Source organism: Excalfactoria chinensis, chromosome 3 (assembly GCF_039878825.1).
Source record: "Excalfactoria chinensis isolate bCotChi1 chromosome 3, bCotChi1.hap2, whole genome shotgun sequence".
Lineage (NCBI taxonomy): Eukaryota > Metazoa > Chordata > Aves > Galliformes > Phasianidae > Excalfactoria > Excalfactoria chinensis.
Genome location: NC_092827.1, coordinates 16,870,622 through 16,890,621, shown reverse-complemented (window position 1 = coordinate 16,890,621; position 20,000 = coordinate 16,870,622). Strand labels below are relative to the sequence as shown.

The window sequence follows — 20,000 nt, the reverse complement described above, 5'->3', positions numbered from 1 at the left end:
AAAACAGTACCTTCATTTTTAGAATGATAATATATAGTTATTTAGTTTGAGAGATTCTGCAGAGAGAGGCAATGATACTTCAGTAATAATAACAACTATACCCCATTGAATACCAAAGAAACAAGATTTTCCAAATCTGTGGTCTGTGTATCAAATTACTCACTTTCTCCCAAGCATGGAAAAACATGATGGCTAACAAGCTAAATCTACATGTGGTCATATAGGCTTCCTGCCCAGATAGATGGCTTCATTATCCATACAGCATCACCTGTTGCATGACAATTCACTGCTCTTGCTACTGTTACTCTTAAGTGCTCAGCATATGTCACTACTATGCTACCATTTCACTCTTCACCTAAGCTGTAAAATGAAGTCCATGCATATTTATCAAAACAATCTTGACACCAATTCCAAATCTTACACATTACATCATATGGGATAAGGTTCTTTGTACACTGAATGTACAATTGAATGGAAAAATCTTGAGAGTAAGGAAAATGATGATGTGGAAAACTTTGTGACCTTACAGCAACTTCTGAAAGGGTTTTGGTTACTCTCCACTCCACACTGAAGAAATAGAACACATATGCAACTCTACTAAGCAAAATCTCTAGAAGATTGAATACTCCTATTGATATTAGATTTGGATCAGAGCATGAGCCTTTAAATTTGCCTATTTGGGCACACACTGAAAACTGAAGTCAACCTTGTACAGTTTTTCATATCTGCAAAAATTCCTGAAGTTCTTTTACACTGCTTTAGATAAAGATCCAAACTATTTATCTTTAGAGTTGTTGATTCCTTTGGACCTTATATTACCTATTGACAGCAAAAACAAAAGAAAACAAAACAAAGCAACAACAACAAAAAAAACACCTGTTCACTTCTGTATTTGATACACTATAATTATTATATTTAGATGTGTGTGTACCTAAATCCACCCCCTCAGACTGCTATACTTATAACAGATATAATAAAAGGCTTTACTTCTTTGAATCTCCTGTAATAACTACAATATTCAAATAATAACCAACGTTCAAAGTAAAATAAATTAAGAATAGGAGTAATTAGTCATGGCAAGGATGGTCTGAGATAAAAGAACATAGCACATCACAGTAGGATTCAGTATTATAAAGAAAGTGCAAAGAATACAGAGCAAGCCTGTACAGACATTCAAAAATTGCACACAGTTTACTGGCTTACCATGTATTTTCTTCTTCTTTCTTTCTTTCTTTTTTCTTTTTTTTTTTTTTTTTTTGTTGTTACATTTTTAAATTCTTATTTTCTATGTGTTCTACATTTTACCTTGTTTTGCGCACTGGAAAAATAAGTACTATCATTATTTTTTTTTCTCCTAAAGACTAAAAGGCATCCTTATGGATCTGAATTATTTTGCTCATTGAGGAGTGGTTTCCGATATACAAAAACATTCCCTGTTTTGTTGTTGTTTTTTTTTTTTTTTTTTTTTGTATTAAAAATATATTTGAAATAGAAACAATCAATATCAATAAAATACTTCGGCATAGAAGCATTTTTGAAGACTTTGGTTTCCATACAAAGCAGTGTATTCTCATCTCAATGCATAAGTGTATAATCAATGCCATTAAATACTCTTTCTCTTTAACTTAAGTCATTCTTGCAGCTTCTTATTATGCCTTATTTATGTTGGACTTACATGATTAGCATTCTAAACTCCAAGTATTCACATGAAGTACTGGAAGAATACAGAGGTTCTTGGGTCAATCCCAGTAATAACATAAAATCAGGTAGAAATTGAGATACAGGACCAGATCATCCAGAAGAATGAATTTACAACATATTTTTTAAAATACAGTTATTTTTTAATCATTCATGTCTTCCTACCAAAAATACCCTATGAGCTACTTGACACAGGTATAAACTCTACAGTTGTGGAAGAGGATCCTGAAGGCACCTGATGAAACTCCTCTTGCAAGACCACATCTGTGATATTTTTATTTCTTGTAATAGACACACAATTTATTTATTTATTTTATTTTTATTTACTTCAATTATCTAATTTCTGGCCCACAATGATGTGCTCAGCTATCTCAAGATAATCCTTGCCTTTCTTTGATCTTAGAGCATCTCACATACCTCTGGATGTCATCTGATCCAACCCTGGCTGAATAAAGGGCTGACTTAGAAGTTCTTAGGGTTTTCATGTCCCTGTCCAGCCGGTCCAGTTATGATTGGCTTGCAGCATCTGCAGTATTTGGTATCAAGGCACATGTTTCAGTTTCAGAAGGAACTCATTGAGAGTACCAGTGATCAGAAATGGGTACTTCGAATTTGCCAGGACAATACAATTTAGCCAGTGAACCTCCTCAGACCACACTTATTTGAGGACCATAATTGGGCTCAGTCAGTCCCTAACTTTTTTAACCTGATTCACGATGCAACAAATAATGAGACATCTTTAGCTGATGGCTGGTACTCATTTAATCCTATTTTTGCTCCCCAGGAAGTATATATGAGGGAAAAGAGATGCTCTCTCTCATAGATTCATAATGACTCAGTGAAGTGCAGCAGTTTCTCTCTTTCTCTCACATTTCCAGAACTCAGCAGGGCAGCAAACAATGAAGCAGCCAAAGCTATTCTCCAAATGCTGAGATACAGCAGAGAGACAGCAGGGGAGCAGAGGACCGGCTGTACTGATGGGAGAACACCCACTAAGACAACTCTTGATATGGAGCTTCTCATGGAGCTACTGCAATGGTTTCTCAGGAGACAGCGACCCCTATCTACATCCCTATCCAATATTATTGTTTTGCAAAAGATGCAGCCTAGAGAACACATTTTCCATTCATAAACTAACATTTTCTTTTTCACGTACAAATTTGTGAAATACAGGTTGGAAACTGTTACTGTAGGCATACATAATCTCTTTTCAATAGTGTTGTTCAGGTATCTGACTGGTGTCCATACTGAACATGTTTTCATGTGAACTAGCCATTAAGATTTCATCTACAGGCAGAGGACAAAACTAAATATGCATCCTGGGATGTGATTTTTCTTATCCTAAGCTAGAGATCTGAAATATATTGGTTTAATTATTCCCTACAATATATTATTTTTCTTGTCTGGCTATAAATGAAGTTGATGGAATTTATATCTAATATGACACAAAAGGAATTGCAGGGAGGATGGAATAAAGTATCTACCCAGAAAGAACCATCTTTAGATTGTAATCATAGACAAACTTCTACAGGAAAAGGTTGATGGGGTATTATGGATGCTTTAGATGGGATGGATGCTTGTGACTGCATGAATTACATGGACTGAGATGTATCCTATTGGATTAGCCTGGCATCTGATATAAATTTAATTAATTATATTTGATCGTGCTTGATTATGCAGACTATGATAATAATCTGATGTAACTGCCAGAGGAGATAAAGGCACATCTCACTAAGACTCTAGAGAACAGGAGAACTGCAAAATGTAATATTGCTGAAATTTTTTCTTCCTGTCTCTCTTTCTATACCCTCAGTGATTTCAGTGGCAAGGGATCTGGAAGGACAAAGATTTCTGTGTGAATGAATGACAGACTTCACCTCATCTGAAACATAAAATCCTGTGCTAAGTGGTTTGTTCCTTTTTTCCTTATCACTTTATTTAGCTTCTTCACCTACATTACTCCATTTTCCTGTCTTTTAGTGGCAGAGAAAGGTGAATAACACACCATAAAATAAGGAGAAAGTAAATACAAAGTGGAATTTGCCACTCTGGTTACAGTCATTCTAGTGTAATCTAATCAGGGGCAGGACAGGCAACCAAGCACTGATGTTTAATTATTCATACTGTTAAACTTCTATTGAAGTCCTGGCATGATTTTGATTTGAATTACCTAACATCCTTCCAATAATGTCCAGGCACAGTATAGTGGTACTGGTTAGGGATCATTCCCAGGAAGCAATCCAAGTGTGGTCATCCTGTTTCAAAATGTTAAAGCGTAACTATATGGACTCAAGCCATGCTGCTGCAGCTGGACACAGTATTAAATGAGTAGACTATGGCCTGTTTTATTCACAGACATAGATGTAGTCCTTGATTACTCCAGCTGAAGAGAAGGGGAACAAGGCAAGGGAGTTTGTAAGTTGGGATCTTTGGAAAGCACACTGATAGCTGAAATTTCAGAAGGAAAGAGTAAGTCAAACTGGAATCTCTTATTGTAACCACGCTACTCTAAACAGTCAACATCAATCATGTACACAATGGTTCTCAGAAAGCAAAAGATGGTGAGTCCAACATGCAACTAGCAGTTGGCTACCTACAGAATCTTGTTTATTTGCCATTTATACTATGTAAACGAATGGTGTGTGACACTGGACATGTTTAGGATGGAGACTAGAGTATCAGAGATCAGTCAAAGGCAGGAAATGTTTGCTGTGGTAACAGATCTATAGAAGTATTTTTCTGCTGCTACTGTATCTGCAATGATTTTTCCAGTTAGGTTGTTCCAACTATCCTCCCACCTTAAAAATGTACAGTCAACTTAGAAAATAAACTATCAATATTGCCACTTCCTCTTTCATGAGCGATTTCCTATTGCTGTTCAGATCTGCACTGGAATACGTGTCCTGGTGATGAAAGATCGTCTCTCATAAAAAGAAAAGTTATGCTGGAAAAATGCAACCATCTACATATTTACATAAATCTGAATAAATTTCTAACTAAAGACATACCTTTGATCTACAATAGCAGTGGTTTCATAGATTACAGCAGTGCAGCCTCAGTGCATGACTTCACTGCTGGAACTCCTACTTCAGCTGGCTGTATAGAAATGACAAACTTCAAAGTGGATCAGTCAAAGTAACAACTAAACACAATAGTTGGTTCTCAAGAAAACACACACACAGAAAATCTGCAGAGAGACAATCTTCACAAAACTAAATGCTGAGTCTGAGTCTGGACTCAAGGAACAGTGCAGGAACTGTCTAACTTGAATTCAAACATGAAAGAAAGGCACATGAGATCAGAGTCAATTCTGACTGAAATTACATTTTTGTCTCCAAGGATTCACCTGGTGAACCACAATGAATTCCCCCTAACACACAGTTCCCTCTCAATTACACCTTGTACGACTATTTTTAGTTTCATTAACTTGAATGCACGCTGAAGTACCTGAGCTACTTAAGAACCAATGGAACTAATTTATCCAACCTGAATTTTTTCCTTCTGACATAAATGACAGAACATGGAATATGGTTTAGTGATGAGACATTGTCAGGCTGATGCTTGGACCTGATGATCTTGAAGTTATTTTCAAACCTAGACTATTTTGTGACTCTATATCTGGTGTTGTATTATGTCTCCTCATTTCTAAATGATTTATTAAATGAAACTACACCAAATACTTTAATAAAACTCAATTTGTGTACATTGTTTCCACACTGCCTGCCTTCTCAGTGAAGGCAGTTTCACTGAGTTTCACTTCTCTCAGTTTGCAACATGCAAACATCAAGCAAAACACATATTTGCAAAGGACAGTCACCTTCTCTTTGGTCATCACAGAATCACAGAATACCCAAGTTGAAAGGGATTCACAAAGACCATCAAGTTTCATAGAATCGTAGAATCACAAGGCTGGAAAGGACCTACAAGATCATCTAGTCCAACCGTCCTCCCTTTACCATACCTACAGAAAACCACTAAACCATTTCTCCTAGCTCCCTGTCCAGATGCTTCTTGAACACTGCCAGGGACAGCGACTCCACTACCTCCCTGGGCAGGCTATTCCAGTGCCTGACCACTCTCTGAGAAAAAAGGTTCCTTCTTATGTCATGTCTAAACCTCTTCTGATACAACTTGTGGCCATTTCCTCGGGTCCTGTTTGTTGCCTGGCAGAAGAGGCCAAGCCCCTCCTCATTACAACCTCCCCTCAGGAAGTTGTAAAGTGCAATGAGGTCTCCCCTGAGCCTCCTCTTCTCCAGGCTAAACAATCCCAGCTCCCTGAGCTGCTCCTCATAAGACTTGTGCTCCAGAACCCTCACAAGTTTCGTTGCCCTTCTCTGGACATGTTCCAGGGACTCAATGTCTTTCTTGTATTGAGGAGCCCAAAACTGAACACAGTACTCGAGATGCGGCCTTACCAGTGCTGAGTACAGAGGGATGATCACCTCTCTGCTCCTGCTGGTCACACTTTCTTAAACAGGCCAGGATGCCATTGGCCTTCTTGGCCACCTGGGCATACTGTCGGCTCATGTTCAGCTGAGCATCAACCAACACCCCCAGGTCCCTTTCCTCTTCACAGTCATCCAGCCACTCAGCCCCAAGCCTGTAGTGCTGCATGGGATTATTGTGGCCAAAGTGCAGGACCCGGCACTTGGCTTTGTTGAACCTCATCCCATTAACCTCAGCCCCATGATTCAGCCTATTCAGATCCCTCTGGAGGGCCTCCCTACCCTCAGGCAGATCAACACCACCTCCCAACTTGGTGTCACCTGCAAACTTACTGGGGGTACACTCAATTCCCTCGTCTAGGTCATCAATGAAGATGTTAAACAAGACGGGCCCAAGAACTGACCCCTGGGGGACGCCACTTGTAATGGGCCATGACCACTGCCCTAGCAAACCCATTCCAGTGCCCAATCACTGTCAGGCGAAGAACCTTCTCCTAGCACCCAACCTGATCCTCCCTTGATGTGGCTTCACACTACTCCATCAGTTCATTTTATGAACACATTATTTCTTCTGGTTGTCTGTTTCTAAATAATCAGTAATTTTGGCTCATCGCTGTTCCAAAGATCAAGTCAAGTCAAATAATCTCTGTTTTCCACATGACTGATAAATAGTCTCAGTGAATCAACACTTACTCACTTTATATGCTTTAAAAAACATACTGCATTTCTCTCATCATAATTCTAATATCAATGGTATAAAATGCTATCAGTGTGGTATAAAGTTACACTGCTACAACGGATGTTACATTACATCACATCATGAACTGCAGAAAAATGGAAGGAAAAATGTAACAATAGAATGGACTTTATGTGAGTGTGGATATTTTGTCTAACCCTGATCCTGATGCACTATACTGTAAAATGACCCATGTTTCTTACAGCTTGCGTAATGTTATTTTAATGATTCTGCACAGTGCAGAATCTAGATTGCTGCTTCCATGTCCTCCTCATTTCTTGCTGTTCCAGGAAGGAATGTTAACATATTTCACTTACTCTCCACTTTACTCCCATGCCAGTTTCCTAATAATTTATTTATGCTTTCCTGCAATCTTTTTTTCCTGTGTAAGTCCCTTACTTCCTTTTACAGTTGATTTTTTTTTGTTGTTGTTTCTGTTTCTGAGTGAGAAGATCCTTTGGCTTTTGGAGCAATACCTCTCATCATTCTATTTAATTGGCATTCCAGCTGAAAACACTTAACAAAAATAAATGATTATGAATAGTAGCATAGATTTTTATACCATTTTCAAATGGAAATTCTCATGTGACTTGTATAGGAATAGTCACATTTCCATTTCTCTTGGTGATACAATTACTTCTAAGTTCGAAATTTAAACCTAGGACACACCTGAACTCTGAACCCAAACACTGCAAATACATATCAACTGTTGAAGGCACTGCTTCTAATTCCCTCCAAATAACTCCAGTCTTAAGAAACTGCACCTATGTCCATTTAAGCCTTGAAGAATTTTAGATACTGTTTTCATACGTGAGTTCCCCCCCAAAAAAACAATTTGTCCAACACACAGCAGACAGAATAAGGCTTTATCATAAGCTATTGCTTTGATTGGCTTGCTTTAAGTTACAGTTGAAGGAAGAACTGTTTCCTTCCTTACCTCCCTTGTTCAACCCCCACCTATCTCACAGAAAAAAAAAACACAAATAAAAACAAACAAACAAACAAACAAAACCCACTGTTTAGTAGTACAGTTATTAAGGAGTAAAAGCTCTTCAACTTTGAACGGGTTCAGTATCAATTTCACTAAAAAAGTATGGTAGTCACCATATTAAAAGACTGGATGCAAACTGACTAGGAAGTGGAAAACACAAGAGAACTACATAACTTTCAAGTTATTTGGGTCATGCAAAAATGTACTGCCTTCATTGTACTTAGTATACAAGGGCACTCACCTACAAGGGAAAAATGGTGTTTCTGATCTCTGCTCCCAGGACTGTTTTTGTATATTAAGCAGTCAGTTCATAATATGGTTAGAGTGTTCCTGGAGCAAGAAAGAAACACATAATGTCCTGCTTTCCCGTATGACATTCTTTGGTTTGCTGCAGTTCTTGAATTTTTTTTGGAGCTGTGACAGAAGTTCAGCCAAGTTCTTAAGAGCAATTCTTATCCAAAGCAGTCTCTGGCTTAACTGCTAACTTTCTGTGTTGGAAAAGAAGAAAACGTGGTGTTGAACTCCCGCTTCACTTCTCACACTCAGCTCAGGCATGCCTGAGCTTATCTCAGTCCATCAGAGTCACGCTACACAGACTTTACACCTGTTGCTTTCATTTATGCACATCTAGCAAGGAAAAAAAAAATGTAGAGATGATTTCATGCTTTGCTTCTCTCTCTCTCTCTCTCTCTCTTTTTTTCTGCAGATCTCCCATGAAGTTTCTTTGGTGTCACAACAAGACTAACACTTCCTGTTAACAATACAGCCTGCAAAACCAAGTTTTTAGGATAACATAAATATACACCTAATCAACTCACATTAAGTCCTGAACTGTCAATTCTGTTAGCTAACAAAACTTCCGCTTGTAGATCCAATGCAAATTTCTTTTAAAACAGGAACATTTAGTGCACAGAGCCTATAGCATCTGCTATGGATTCCTTGGAAATAACATCATAAAAAATCCAGCAACTCTGGCATTATGGATTTTTAACGCACTTAATATTACTGACTACTTTCAGCACTTTCTGTATGAAGTTGCTCTGTTCCAAATCTGAGGATTATGATAATAACAATGAACAAAGCAAGTCAACTCCATCCCCACATCTGTCGCCTTCCCCAACTACTATTGTGCATTATTTACTGAAGTACTTCAGGTGGCATCTTTCTCCACATTAGTCCTCTTTGCCTTCTAAGTAACTTAACCATCCTTTCAGTCCAGCTAGCTAACTGTAGCTCCAACAGTTTTCTCTCATAGGCTATCCGTAGAATAAGTTAAATCAGAGAAGAATCTCCCATTATATAAAAGGTCTATGTCACCTGCAGCACCTGAGGAATTTGCCAGGACTGCAAAATTTATTCATGAGAATAGATACGCATCAGAAGAAATGATCAATCCAGTATGGACTTTTATTTCATTTTTTTAATCTCCCGAAGGACATGATATAGTGGAAAATTTACACCTACAACAACCAAATGAGGTTCTCTACTTTTCAGTGTGAAAAATTACCTCATGTGTTCATTCTTTGGACAAATACTGTAAGTCTGGCAGGAAAAGTGAATCAGAATCACAGAATCACAGAATGACCTGGGTTGGAAGGGACCTCAAGGATCATGAAGTTCCAACCCTCCTGCCTGGCAGGGCCACCAAACTTCCACATTTACTAGATCAGGTTGTCGAGGGCCCCATCCAACCTGGCCTTGAACACCTCCAGGGATGGGACATCCACAACCTCACTGGGCAGCCTGTTCCAGGGCCTAACCACTCTCCTAGTAAAAAACTTCCCCCTAACATCCAACCTAAATATACCCTCCCTCAACTTAAATCCATTTCCCCTTGTCCTGCTATTATCAGCTCTTTTGAAGAGTTTATTCCCCTCCTGGATACAAGTTCCCTTCAGGTACTGAAAGGCTGCAATGAGGTCACCCTGCAGCCTTCTTTTCTCCAGGCTGAACAAGCCCAGCTCCCTCAGCCTGTCTTCACAGGGGAGGTGCTCCATCCCCCTGATCATCGTTTCTCTCCTCTGGACCCTTTCCAACAGCTCCACGTCTTTCTTGTACTGAGGGCTCCACACCTGGACACAGTACTCCAGATGGAGCCTCACAAGAGCAGAGTAAAGAGGGAGAATCACTTCCCTGTCCCTGCTGGCCACCCCTCTCCTGATGGAGCCCAGGATACCGTTGCCTTCCGAATGAGTATGATTAAAATTTGCCTTCAGTGCTACAATCTAAATACAAGAGGTAAAAAGTAACTTATAACACTGACCAAGTGAAACTTATTTTTTAAGAATCCTTACATCTGCTGCATCAAGACGGATTCATACAGGGACTGTAGTCTCTGAGACATAGTACAGTTTGGAAAATGGTACCTTTGAAGCAGCACTGTGAAGGGCAAAGGATTTCGAAGAGAACATGAAGAATTCATTTTTGCACAACCCGTGGTTATGTTTCCCAAAGTGCTATGTCCCACATGTAAGACTTTATACAGCAACATCAGATGATTTTGTTTGCAAATATAGGAGCAAATACCATCCATACTGAGTACACTATTGGCTCTTAAAAGAAATAAACCACATAAGCAACTAGCTTCTTGGCACAGTTGTGCCAAAAGTAAAAGATAATTGGAAATTGATTGCTTATTGAGAATCTGAGAAAGACTAGAAATGCAGTTCTAAGGCTATAGTACTTTTCACTCTGAATCTCTTCTCCAACCCACTTAATTTCAGAAATAATTAATTTTTACTACATCATCCTGCCAGATAACAAAAAAGGGGAAGTAAAGGATCCACTCTGCATTTATTTGCAGACAGAAGGATGTAAGAGAGATACAGAAAAGTCAGCCTCTGTGCAGCCTTTTCTTGAGGACTGTAATATTTGAGAAACCTAAGCATCGCTGCTGAGATAAATGGTTCCTTTACAGATCAACATCTCTGGAAAGATTAGATAAAGGTTTAGTTGCATATAAGTCTTGAAATGACATTACAGTAGTCACAACAACTCAAATTCAGGTAACAATGAAGGAAAGAGTCTATGTATTAAAAATACGAGTAAGCAACCCCATGCACAGCAAAACAAATTCAGAACAAAACAGCATTAAAACTAGATGTGCTGCTGAATGTTTCGTGTGACGCTCTTAATACAGCCTTTAGTTCAGACTCCCTAAGTATCTCAGTATCCTTCACAGAATTTCTGCTTATGTCAACAGAAGTTGGGTATGGCACAGATTTGTAATCTGTCTCATCAAAGGTGAATGATTTTCCTACACTGCATAAAGCTATAATTGAATCATTTGCTCTTGAAGGATCAGAAACTTCACATCTCATTTAGGGCCTTTTATTTGTAAAGAAAGGAGCTAAATATGCAAATCCCCATATCAGAAAAGAACTATAGTACATTCCTAACTTTCAAATGACTGACTGTGTGAGCTTATTCTTTATTTATCCTCATGTAGACAAGTTCAGTCACAGGCCCTATATTACTCAAGAGAAGTAAAAATAACACTTAAATAATACCTATATAGAGAGTACGATACTCTCTTATCAGCAGCAAAGAGTAACCACCTTGAGCAGAGGAACAAGCAAAATTTACTAGCTTAGCAGCCATTTTAAAGCAATTCACCAACCAAACAACTGCAAATATACAAGAACTAAAATAAATAGATTAAAACCTTTTCCACAAGAACTAGAGTTACCTACTTTTCAGCTTTGAGCTATCTGTTCCAAATCTCTTAATTACATTATTTCCAATCAAAATTTTCAGACATCTGGTCTGAATGTCTCCACATGAAACAAGATAAAATGCTGAACATCAGATCAAATTCTAGTCTACATTTGTATCTTCAATGGAGAAAGAAGACACCAATAAAAACAGTCTTATGTGGTTGCCTGACCCAACAACTTCCAGGCTTGTGTGCTTCATAACTAGATCATTAAGGCAACTTTAACTATTTATTTAGAGGAAATCAACATGACAGCTAGAATTAATGACTTTCAGTTGCAACTCTTTCTTTTTTCTTCTTATTTTCCATTCTTTGTTATTTTTGAGACATCCTAAGTACAAGGTATCTTCTTTAATAAAGGAGATGAAATGATATAGCAATAAAGTCTATTAGCAGATGGTTAATATCTGCTTTCCTTCTTGAGGTTGTTAGGTATTTATTAATTCTTCCTTGGCCCTGGAAAAAGCACTTCTATCCAGGCACATCTTTCCAAACAGTGAAATGGTGCTTTCTGGCCTCTTCACTTAAAGCTACAATTTTCTTCTACTAGATGTTTTGCCTATGAATTACACGATAAGTCCAGCTCTCTGTTCTGTTTAATTCTGAACATCATGTTTGCTAAACAGATAACCACTTTCCTGACAACAGTTTAAATATTAAATGATTAATGAGCAGAAGGCTGGACAGGCCATCTTGATAATACAGAGCTGTCATCTTTATTTTAACAAGATGTCGAGTGTCTTCAGTTGCAAGGACAGCTGGAAAGCTATATGCTATCACAACTTCCTCAGCACATGACTGGTGTTTGTGTCTCCCCTTGTTTGAAGGGAAATACATAAGTGCTGCAGAAGCAATCTGATGAAGGCAGCAGAAGACAGAGGAAGCATTAACTACAGTAATAATACTGATAAGTGGATTTCAATTATGAGTGTCTGTGTGTCTGTCATGTCTAACTCATACAAGTGGAGGAAAAATGGACCATTTTACTACACTGTTAAAATTAATTCCATAATTTGAAAAGAAATGTGAAACCTGCTACACCATCTCTCTCTACTTTCTTGTGCTAGTTTTCATTAAAGAAACAAAATAGAACAAAAGAAAAATCTCCTCGAATTTACACGACTTGTGTTTTACAGTTACTTTTACAACTGTATTTCACCTGATAAATTAGGCACTGTATCATATATTGCTATATTCTATATGGCAACTAACTTGAGTTGATTAGAAAATTTAAGGGATAGTCTAAAAAATTAATACATCCTAACATTTCATTTCCTGGTAAGCTGTATTCATTTTTTTCGTACCATTTATGAAATGGATTTGATTGATGAATCAAGTGTCTTTAGACCTAGAATAAGTCTGACTCCTCCTGTCCCTGGTGGATTATGAAATACCTGGAATACAAGCCATCTTGAGTGTCTTCATATGATATGGACTAACTGGTGCCTTGGAACATCTGTTCCGGAAGCTCCTCCAGCAGAGATTTCTTTCTATAATAGAAAAGCTTTATGAAACAGTCTTTGGGACCCAACTACCTGAAGTGAGCTTATCTCAGGAGGAAGAACTTCAGTTTGCCTTGCAAATCAAATGTGCCCTCCAGATTTCAATCCAAAGAGTTTCAACAGTTACCATCACAAAAAAGGGGCACTCCAAAACCAGCATTTTCTCTTACTCTTTCATACTTTTATTTCCCATTTGTACTACAGTTTACAGATTTGCCTATCTTAACAAAGGATATGTTTGCCCTTTTTTTTTTCTTGAATATGAGGTATTGGAAAGATTCATCTTCCCTTTAGTGGTGGAGCTCAATGAACAGCCATTCACAGACATACAGATGTTTTACAAAGACACTGAGTGCATTTATGGAAACTGAAAGATGGTATGTTGGCCATTAAGGATTAATTTTGATTCCATGGATTACATGGAGAAATATGACCAAAGAATTTGGGCCTCACATCTAAAAGATGATTTGAATTTAAAAAAATAATAATAATTAAAAAAAAAAAAATGGTATTTTGAGATTTGTAAGCGTGTTGCTTTAGGATACTTTCTTATTTTTCAAGTTCTTTAGTTTTTCAATGACAAGGATAGAAAGATGTGATTTTTAAGATGTTTGAGATGCTTTCAGTGAATATCCAAGTATTCTCAGGAAAAATTCTACACCTTTATTGCCTGAAGTTCTCTAAGAATCTCATCAAAATTCACTTTAACTAAAAAACAGAGCAATAAGATGCCAGTGGAGCTTCCCAAGATCAACAGTTTCTAACAGAAGACTGCACTTTGCCTATGGAATGGTAAAATATCTTTCCTTTTTTTTTTTCCCCACCCCTTACTTGCTGGCTACACAGTCCTATACCTACTGATGGAATTCTATCACCAATACTTATATTATTAGATTTTAACTTTTTTTCTCCTCTTAGACAATACTTATGGAAGTTTTCTGAACTGCTTTAATCCACAGCACAAGTGAAAGAAACTTTTAAGAGAATTGTGCGGGTATCTTACTGTCCATTGCACAACTCCGCATTTTGTTTCTACACAAAGGAACAGTAAGATACATTGAGACTTCCTGCTATGGTATCTTAAAAGGTGGATGGCAGTTTACTACGCTGTACCAAGCAGTGATTGATTCAGACAACTCACTTAGGAACTGACAGGCCTAATTTTCCTGTCTACTCAACAGATAAAGGAAGGTGCTATATTCAGTCTATGTGTTTTCAGAATCCTTAATCTTACGCTTTATTTCCCTGGAAAAATCAATAGTCCAAATTCTACCAGTTTTTCATATGCTATGAGCAGAAGAAAGTGAAACAACAAGATCCGTTTTAAAATTAATAAGAAATAAACTATCTAAAAAATTCTGGTTTATTAATTAGCTTCTATACCTCACCAAGAACTGTTTCTCACCTACATCTTCAGCCTAGCTATTAGGAACCCCATATTACCTTCCTCATGAATTTATGCTAACTCTATCTTTTATCATATTTTCTTTTATCTGATTATCTGATATCTCTAAGTCTGTCCACATAGTGATTGCTATGTTTAATCTCAGAAGATCTTATAATACTTTTCTTATAAAATTATATTATCATTTTTCACATTTTATGGATCTTTTTTCCTAATGACTAATATTTGACCTAAAGTACTTATATACAGAGATGTATGTAGAGATCAGCAAATTTATATGTTATTACTGGAATAATACGTGATCCTAAGAAAAACTTGACCTGTGTGAGTTTTAATTCCAAGTAATATGCAAAGCAGCTAACATAAGCACCTCTGTAATATTCTTGCTATTCTTAACCACAGCCTACTATACATGGAAGGACAGCAGTCAAAAAGCAATGTCAGCCATCTTAGGTTGATTAGGATGGCTAACTGCATGCATGACTGTGTTGGAATACGTAAACCACTGTGTTCCATAATTATAGCATTCATATGCTGAGTATCAAGTCTGCCGACTTGCCAAAAGCAATTTTTTTGAGCTCTTGAGTTTTGCTTTTTTTTTCTTATATCATTTTTGATAGTGTAGATTCAGAGTTTCTCATGATAGCTGAAACCATAGAAACAGTTGCACCATAACCTAAGTACCAGCAAGCTCAGTAACCATTATCTCTTCAAGAACTGCTCAACTTCCTGCATCTGCCCGTCAGGAAAACAATAGCAGTTGCATATCAGACTGATCACATCTTCTCATCCAGCAGAGTTCACTGCAAAATGAGTTGGCTTCCATAATGCATCAAACTCACGTAACTGCAAAGTTTGGCTATATATGTTCCAATTCTGTTTGCAAATTTAAGTAATTGAGGAAATGCTACAGGTTGAGATATCTTAGAAAATACTAATAGTCACCCAGCTGGCCACCATCTTGCCCAAGTGGAAAGAATACTTCCAAAGTCTTTCTATGAGATTTAAGATCTGACCTTACAGAATGCTGAAACAAAAGTCATACAACTTTCATACCTGGTTCCTAAGAGGAATCCAACTGAGGAGTGCTGAAAGCTTTTCTTATATTTTTATTGGTTAGAAAGGTGAATCTACCCAACCAAAAACGTGTTCCCTGGAAATGGGAACAAAATATTTTTTAGATAGCTCATTAATTTTTGCATGATTCTTTAATTTCACCCCAGTGCATTATGATGTCTGTCATCAGCATATGGACTCGTGAGTAAATGAATACTGATCATATATTTTGAAAACACTGGTTATATAGAGTCCAAAATCCCAAAAAAAGAGAAAGCTGAATCGGTTAATCACATTGCTACTATAGTAATTTGATTACTACCAGTGACCTGTATGTATAATGGGCATAATGCCAAGGTATCATAACTAATAGATATAAATTTTAGAAGGACTTTATGTAAACCTCCCTCTCTTTCTGTTGTTTCAGTACAACCAACTAAAGTACACAGCATCCAAGTCTCAAAGAACCAAAGTATATAGTTACAGTTAATTCTGAAAAGTTTCCTGGCAGAGGGTGGGGCTGGGAAATGTGGGGAAAAAATTTCAAAGGGAAGAGACCCATTTTTGCTCAGAAAATTATACCTGAAAACTTGTGACAGGTTTTATGTGGGCAATCATTGACATTATATAAGCAGATCCAGCAAAAACACTTGCAAACAATCAGTACAGGCATCCAGCTGTAGCTGATGCTTTGCTTGTACCTTTGTAAATATTCTCCTGGTAAATGCATGCATTAATCCACTACTACAATTATATTATATGCAAGTATTTTTTTGCACAAACATACCTCCACCCTCCTTGTTCGAAATGTGAGTGCTGGTGTATTAAAAAATATTCAGAAGACAGACATTAAAATAAATGTTAAGAGAACACAGTGGGGTATATTTTCAGTGTGGAGCAGAGAGATTTAACTGCATGACTTCCATTAGCCTTAATGAGAATTGCACAGCTAAATCCTCACACACCACACTAGAAGATTAACCCAGAAAACACAGTGTTTACTTTTTACTAATACTCTGATTATTACCACGTTCTTCCTCCTCCTCCTCCTCCTCCTCCTCCTCTTCTTCCTCCTCCTCTTCATCCTCCACATCTTCACCTTCCTCTTCATCCTCCTCTTCTTCCTCTTCAATCTCCTCTTCTTCTTCTCGATCTATCTCCTCATCATCCTCCTCCTCATCACCTTGATCATCATTGTCATCAGAATATTCCTCCTCTTCTTCATCCTCCTCTTCCTCTTCTTCTTCCTTTTCATCCATCTCCTCTGTTCCATCAGTTTCGTAACACTCATCTACAGAAGAGTTGTCTGCTTTAACCACAAAAGGTTTTCTTTTGGGAGCTGGTTCTTGGGGTTGCTTATCTTGCGTTTTTCGTTTTTTTGCCAAAGGACAGCCATAAACACTGTATAAAAATAAAGTATGCAAATTACTTTATTATTCTACAGATTTCTCTAGGTCAGATTGTATAACACACATCGTTTAGTCATTTATTCTAAATTCTAAACCATAATTAGCTGCTGTTCTCAAAATGTGTTTTCAAATTAAAATACTTATTAGACAATAATGACCAAGGTGAAGAAGACTTACAAAACCTGTGAACTGGTAAATGATTATTATTGATAAGGGTCACATATATGTGCCAGCACAGCAGTTACAGAACACATACAACTGTGTGGGTTTTATTTATTTCTTTCTTCTTATTATGCTCTTTTTTAAGGTTGAGAAATTTAGTTAAAAAATAAAATAATAAAACAAAAGCCAACAACAAAGCAGCAAATTTATCCTACCTATTAGCCAACAATACAACAGTCAGGTAGAAAGCAGTGCTTCATAATTCTGTACTATTCACTGAGGTTTTGACTGTTTACAATAAATATATGTTTGAGTGAAAAATGACTGAAAATATGAATGAAAATATGACTGCATTCTTAACAATATTGTTTGTTGTTATTACAAATGATGAATTGCTCTTAAATTCTCAATTCTTCATTATACGTTATGAGGCTGAGTAAATGGGAATGAACGCTCGCCAGTGCAACAAAAATTAACAGTTTTTATGGCCAATGTTGGAAGTGTTCTCACATAAAAAAATAAAATAAAATAATAAAATCGTTTGTCAGTACAGAAGGAGAAACTTTTCAAAGCTTAGTACACGTTCTTCTTCAGTTCACACCATAACATAAGTAGCACCTTAGAGTTTTGCTCCTCCACCACAGTAGTCAGTCACCAGTTTCTCAGGTGCATGACTGTGTTTCCTGAATGTGGTCTCCCTTGTTGTAACCCCTATCACTACACTGAGTGACAGCACACAGAAATTACTTATTTGTTGAAGAGCTTTTTCTTTTAATTTCTTCATTGTTTGACTTTATGTACTAATCAATTCACATAGCTTTTTAGCGCTTTTCCTCTGATTAAGTAGCTTTGTGACATTTCCACTGCTCTTTCCAATACAGAGAGAAGGGTACTATGGAGAACTAGGAGGCTTCTTTGTGGTGTCTGCATCTCACTGTGGCATCCCAGCATTTACGTATCCAAATTACTAAACTGCTACTTAGGTAGCAAGCAGTCCATTTTATCTGGTTGCCTAACTTAGTCATAGCCTTACATAAACTTTAAGGTTCCTGCTCACAGGACAGCTGGTTCAATCTGCCTGGCACACACACCTGGGGATCATGCAAAGCCACAAAAAAATGGGTATCCATGTTGGAAAACTTGATTGGGGAGACCTTCTTTGAGTCGCAGACACCTCTTTCTTTGCAGGGACTATAGTTCTCTTTAGAGTCTAATGCAGCATGTCTAAATTAGACTTCATCCTTCCTGCATTAACACTACCAAAAAATACAGAGTAAACTTTAAGTTCCTCCATCTAGACAGATTCCTGTCATCCTCATTTGGGTTTGGGATATGTTGATTAGATTACATGGCGTCAGGGCCTGCAAGGCCCCTCTGCGAGGTGAGGCTGCTCAGTGCTGGACACAGCTGATTCCAGCTGGCTCCAATGACTGCACCACAGTGTTCAGCTGTCCTGCAGGCAAGATGGTGGTGCCTCTGGAAAGTGTATTTAACAGAGGGTAAAACATGTGTGCTGCAGTGTGGGAGAAGAGTACAAAAAACAACTCTACAGCCAGCAAGGTCAGGAAATGGAGAGGGGAGGAGGTACTACAAACATCACAGCATACCACAGCACGGGGATGTGTCCTGGAAGAAGCTGCAGCCTGTGGGGCAGCCTTGCAGGAGCAGTTCCTGGTAGGAACTGCACCCTTTGCAGGGGAGCTCATGCTGGAGCTGGGGAAGAACATGATGGGTAATGCAGAGCAGAGAGGAAGCCATGCAAACTGATCTCAAGCCCACATCCCATCTCTTTGCAGTACTTCAGCACCACAGTATGTGATTGTAGTACTACCAGTACATAATTTCCAGCAATCAGCACTGAAGTTCAGGCCTAATTGTGTAGTCTAGAAATGAAACAGAGCACACACACTGTACAGATCCTAGGAACATGCTCCAGCCAGCAGGTAACATGGCATATCCTAGGAAAAAGCACCCGTCTCTAGAACATGAGCTCCAAGAAACACTCTGAAAAGAAACAGACAAACAAAATCCCCAAACTTTACTACTATTAAAAGTCCTAAAACCTGGCAAAGCAGAAAGTGTAAGTTTTTGATATTTTCTCTTTGTATTGTATTTGCTTCTACCCAAAGATGCTGCAAAATGAAACCTTTGGCAGAACTCCTTGTCCGTATCTCCCTGCCTCTGTTTTCTGTCAAATGACAGCTCTGCCTCTTGCCATGTGACTCTTATTCTTAGTCAAGCTCCATCTGTTCAGAATCAAGAGGAAAGGCAAAATATATTTTCATGATGGATATCCCACATCTTTACAGACAGGGCAGAAATGGGAGTCCAGTCTCCATTGGTCTGGAATATATCTAAAACATGAGGCAAAAAAGGAGCACTGTTGTTCTTCCAGAATTGTTCTGGAACTTTCCTTAATGTTATGAGAGAAATTCAGGAGATGCATATCCAAACCATCTACAAGGAACTCTGAGAGAAGGCAAGAAGTTTTTCTTGAGAACTGGAATTTTAAGGTGCATGTAGTGCCCAGGGAAATGGCTGGATGGTGGCAGAGGAACCTCACTACGGTGCATAGCAGGCTGCAACTCTGAAATATATGTATGGATCACGGCCTGGTTATAATGAAGATTTTAGAAACCTGCATATCAATTCAATGCAATTAAAGAAGGCAGTATAACTTTTACTGAGTGGATGTGTCATGCCTTCTTGTCTTGACTTCCATCTTTTTTCCTTATGATGTATATTACCCTTACTGTAGCTTCTTTAATGCCAGTATCTTTAAGTGATATTTTCATAAATTCTTGATCTTTATTTCCATAGATGGGAGTAGGCTTAGCCTCAAAAATCCCCAAGATTTCATTTCTTTCTCTTATCATAACTT

General features: G+C 37.9%; 1 protein-coding gene across 30 annotated transcripts in view; it reads right to left on the bottom strand.

Annotated features, from left to right (window-relative positions):
* MYT1L (myelin transcription factor 1 like) overlaps window positions 1-20,000 on the bottom strand; it is a 290,751-nt gene that overhangs the window by 81,149 nt on the left and 189,602 nt on the right. For 24 of the 30 annotated variants that reach the window (XM_072333541.1, XM_072333549.1, XM_072333544.1 and 21 more), the window contains one exon: window positions 16,576-16,949. In XM_072333541.1, the coding sequence (XP_072189642.1) occupies window positions 16,576-16,949 (374 nt within the window). Of the gene's footprint in view, window positions 1-15,548; window positions 15,610-16,575; window positions 16,950-20,000 lie in introns of those variants that run through there. The other 6 variants (XM_072333556.1, XM_072333562.1, XM_072333565.1 and 3 more) reach the window with 2 other exon arrangements.